The following is a 4,995-nucleotide window of genomic DNA, read 5'->3' as shown; positions in this document are numbered from 1 at the left end:
GGCGATAAGCGATCCCCGGGGCGAGGAGCGACATTTTCCGTGGCCCTTCTCAACCTTTTAATCGCCTCCTGTTAAGTAGGGGTTTGATGGGGCACAAGCCAACCGACCACCCCTGCGCCCTTCCCGGCCTGCGGTGGGAATAATCACCGGCACCCGGTGCCCGCCCTCGCTCCGAGGCTGCCTCATTAATATTCCTTTCCCCACTTGCCCATTGGCACAGCCTAATTGAAATGCAGAGAGAAGGGAAGTCTGTCATGTAAGGGGAGCTCAGGATGCAGGCAGCCGAGGAAACAAACCTCCCGGTTCTTGCTCAGCTCGCCTTACTCGCTGGTGTTTTGCCTTCTCAAGCCCCTCGCCCGCCTGCCTCACACCCCGTCCTTCTTCGGCAGGGGCTGCCCCGCTGCTAGGTTTCGTTCCCATTGGTTTTAGGGTTTTCGGCGCAAGTAGATCAGGACAGGCTTGACAATTAAAAGATAAGGGTTTATATTTAGCGTACCCTCATTTTGCATTGTTAACTGAGAATTAATTAAATAACACCAGCCATAACATCACAGCTTTTTTTTTTTTTTTTTTTTTTTTTTTTTAACCAATCTCTTTCCATCTCCTTTCCTTTCAATCTGTTAATGGCAGAAAACACAGCTCTCAATTATCCTCTTAACATCACTGGCATACCTGCTTGTTGCATTTTGGCTGAAGTTGTTTTGCTGAAGTTTGCTTCTGAATCATTACCAGTTCCAAAGTGAACGTGTGAAATTGCATGCACAGACATGGTGGGGGAAAAAAAAGAAGGAAAAAAAAAAAAGAAAAGAAAAACATTATTTTATTAGGTTGACTATAGAATCAACAACAAACAACGGGGGATTCTTTTTCCTACTTTCCTTCCCACCGTTCTTCCTTTGTTTCCTGCTTCCTAAGTGTTGCTGCTTGCAACTGGAGGTGCCCTTGTTTTCCTTCTCTAGTGGCTTAGTGACTCCACAGCAGAGCATGAGAGACAAAAGGAAGAAAAGTGCTTGGGCCATCAAGACAATCTGTTACTTCCAACTTTGACATGTTTCATAACTTGCAGGAAGACTGGGAAGAGAGAGGGAACAAGCTGGATTTCTTTGTTTTTAAATAACCTCTAGGATGACAGCCCAAACTGTGGGAAATTACAAAGATAAAGGCACAAGTGCAAAAACTGAAGTCCGAAGAACGCTCATTCAGCAGCCATCTAACCCTGGCCACGTCTAAGGTACAAGGCCCTCATCTTCCCCTGTCCAGATGTGAAAATGTGCTCTGCTCACAGTTCTCCATTATCTGATCAGTTAAGCATCTATAGTCAATCTAAAGGCTTCTTTGGATCTGCCTGCAAGTCCCCATGCATTGCAAATTAACAGCTGATACTAAAGGCAAGATCAACCCTCACAGTAAAGAAAACTATTTTTAACTACTTGTTCTAAGAAAGGGTGACTTCACAAAGATCAATATATGCAGAAAAAAAAATCATATAAAATGAAGAGCCTTTGTGATTTATTCTTATGTGAAATTCATTACCTAATAGAAGTAGAATAATTTTTTCCACAGATATTCATGGCATTCCTTCCCAAAAGACACTTCAAGCAACCATAATACCAACACTAGAATCTAACCTTTGTATGTGGGTTGCACCAAAACATAGAAAAACACGTTTGTTAAGGAAAGCAGTCATGGTGGCTTCCCGTTGCTGTGATAGCATATTGTCATTCTTCAACAGCTGCACGGGGTAGGTGTGTATTTATAATGAGCTTGTGCTCAAAGCCTTCCCCCAGAAAAATGTGCTGGGTTTTAGGCTTTAATCACAATTATCACCTGCGATGTTCTCGGAGATTTACCATAGCTTCATGCATTGAAGTCACACTTCAGATAAACCACCTACCTTAAAAGTGTCAGAAACTTGAAAATAACTCCTCATTCCCCTTCTCAAACAAGTTGGACGGCCCTGTGGGGCATCCCAAATCACAGGGAGGCTGAGCACAGGGACAGCTTACTGAGGCAGTGTGTGAGAGATCAGGGGCAATATAATTGATATCAGAGAGAATGTTCTCCGTGATAGTCCCACGCCCTTAGAACCCATGCTGCTGATAGCATTTGAGGAGAAAAGGGTGGTATTGCTGGGTTTTTATTGTTTTGTTGGGTTACGTGCATGCATGGCTCACACAGACTGGATGTGTTAGCTCTTGTTGGTTAGAAACAGCTACTTGAGCCCCCTCAGGTGCACAGTCAACAGGGAACTCTCTCTTCCTTTCTGCGTTATTATTTGCGGAGTGGTGTTGAATGCTGTCATTCATCATTGAATTTCAGTGAGCTCTGAGTCATGCGCGGCGTCCAACACATCACCTGGGTTTGTGAGACTCTCTGGAGTCCTGACACAAGTGCCTTAGGAGGTAGGGAGTCATGCCGTTGGTTTGAATAGGACTCGAAACAGTCCACTGGAAGGCAGCAGGTCTACAAATTGTTATTTTCAAAGTATAAACAAATTATTTTACTTAAAAGGTTTCATTTCTTTTCTGCTATATTTGCTGAAATACATAACTAGACTTCAATCCCTATTTTGATATTTAAAGTATCTTAAAAGAAGGACCTTACAATCTTATTATTCCCCTTCTCAAAGCTCTGTACACACTTACAAACGGTGTTTCACAACACCTTTGTGAGATTGGAAAGACTCTGTGAGTCTTTGTGAGATTGGAAAGAGTCTGTGAGCAGGGCAAGTATGTGACATTTCGTAAGCCCTTCTTCCAGTTTAGAGGTAATGGAGTCACAGGAGACTTTAAGCCCAGGCAAGTCATTCTCCATATTGCAAAATAGTAAATTAAATGTTTCCTTTACCACTTTGCTTGAAAGAATAATTTAGATGACAAAGTTACTCCATCCTTCAGGCAGAATAAATTGCTCAAAACCTCAAAAACCTCCCATTTGTAGCCATTAGGAAGGTGGCAGTAAACATTTTCTGTCATGGACATTATCAAGGAACGCCAAACAGAACTTAACACAGTATGCTGATCTGGGGTATGTTCTGCAGCATACTAGTTCCAGACAAAAATTTTGGTAGATTAAGGTAATCATAATATACTTTGTGCTGCCTGAGAACGATCCTCACCCTTATATCTAGGCCAGCAGCACTCTTAGCTGTAAGAATAAAACCAGTCATCATTGGGGTGCAAAAAAGTGATGGATATATATGAAAATCGAAGTGATATTGCAGAAATTTTTATATGTGATATAGCAGTGGACTTTTTAAATATAAAGTATGCTTCTTCTAAATGCTTTCATCTCTAAAAAGGCATAAAACATATCTCAGACAATATAGTATTCCTTATTGGAAAGACTATCCTTCTAAAATGTAGATTTATAAGAATTAAATAGTTAACCATTCATGTCTTCGAGATACATAACCAAGATGCAGTGCCTATGTAATTTTAAACATTTATTTTATTTTAGTGAATCATGACAAAACAAAAAGTTGAAGGGAGAGTTAGTTTTTGACCAAGTCAGTCCCTAGACTAGTTCATCATGCAGCTACGTGAACGCTAATCTGAGCAAGAAGAAAGGACAAGCTGGCTCCTTTCAGGAGCAGCTCCACATTATGCCCCATTGAACTGATGACGGAAATAAGATTTCTGCAAGAAAAGACGACTCAGGTCTCCAAAACCCCTCTAGTCACTGGCTTTCTCCAAAACAGCGCCCCAAATCCCTCAGAGAGGTGACATTATTTTGAAATGCACTGTTCAACAGTAGATGCTGGCATAATAAACAAGGAAGCAAGAAAAATCTTCTGGCCTTTTGCGGTGCTCACTGTTGTAAGTGCCCGAGCAACTTTTGATCTTCAGGGTTTTCTGTCTAACTGTGACACTGCAGGACTGGGAAGAGTTGTGCTCATTCAGAAGCTCTGTCATACAGACTGCCTGACTGAAGAGCAGGAGTAAACAGCCAGTGCCAGCTTTATTTCAGCTGTGTGTAATCAGCCTTAAGTCAAGTTCCAAAGTGCACTGGGAAATTCAGCAGAACAGGGCATTGAAATGAGCTTTCCTATTTTACGTATTTTATTTTATGAGTGTTTTTTCTTTCCCAGGATTATACTTCCCCCAAATCTGAACCTTAAAACCCACACCAGGATTTAGTCTTCTCCAAATACACTGAGATCTACAGAAAGAATGAGCGAAGAGTCTTGGCTTTCTATCGGGAGTAGTGAGAGTTGCATCATCCTTTTAGAGTAGGTCTTCCATGATGGGACAAATGTAAAGTGAGCAGCAGAGGGCAATGCAATACACACACCGGCTGGGATGGGAAAGCTCAGATAAATAGAACTGGCTTGTAACTCTTGGTTTGAGTGAGAGGAAGGGGAGATCTGCCTTTATAAAAAGCGATAGTTTTCTTCAGCTGCAAATTCCTGTTTTCTTTTCGCACCTATGGGGAACTCACATATCACAGCAGGCTGGAAGTAAGTTTACAGCAAAACAAGACCTTTGCTCTGGATAGACAAGACAGAATGCATAAAATGCAAATATATGTTAAATCATTTCATAAACGTCTTTACATTTGTGTTACTTGTACAAATATAGTCTATTTTATCTTTCAGCTGTTCACTCAAGTATTCCTTGGACTCTGAAGACATTTTTCGTGTAAAGCAACACAGATTTGTGATGTTTCATGTTCCAATTGTCCAGCTTGGGGCAAGTAGAGCTTGTTTATTACAGGGATAGAAATATTCAGCATTTCTAAAATTCAACATGACAACATGGGCCTACTTTGAGGTTCATTCTATTTGAATATATTTTAAAGTTCAAAGATGAGTGCTCTTCTATTGCTACAATGGGATTGATATTCAGATGTAGGGCCAGTTATGATCAACCTTTTTTCCAGGAATACAAAGAAAGGAGAGACATTAGACTTCTGCCACCTTGTGTTGCCCACAAAATTGCCATGTGGTGACTTTGCAATCTGGAAATACCAGGAATCATTCGTCAATGCCTGCCT

General features: G+C 41.2%; 1 protein-coding gene across 1 annotated transcript in view; it reads right to left on the bottom strand.

The window, feature by feature from the left end:
* GABRA2 (gamma-aminobutyric acid type A receptor subunit alpha2) overlaps positions 1–3,005 on the bottom strand; it is a 59,539-nt gene extending 56,534 nt beyond the window's left edge. Inside the window, exon 1 of the mRNA XM_009641241.2 lies at positions 2,928–3,005. Coding sequence (XP_009639536.2) covers positions 2,928–2,981 — 54 coding nt within the window. The 5' untranslated portion in view covers positions 2,982–3,005. The remainder of the gene's footprint in view (positions 1–2,927) is intronic.
* Between the last annotated feature and the right edge of the window lie 1,990 nt (positions 3,006–4,995).

The sequence above is a fragment of the Egretta garzetta genome, unplaced genomic scaffold, assembly GCF_000687185.1.
Source record: "Egretta garzetta isolate BGI_Z169 unplaced genomic scaffold, ASM68718v1 scaffold256, whole genome shotgun sequence".
NCBI lineage: Eukaryota > Metazoa > Chordata > Aves > Pelecaniformes > Ardeidae > Egretta > Egretta garzetta.
This window is presented reverse-complemented; position numbering and strand designations above follow the sequence as displayed.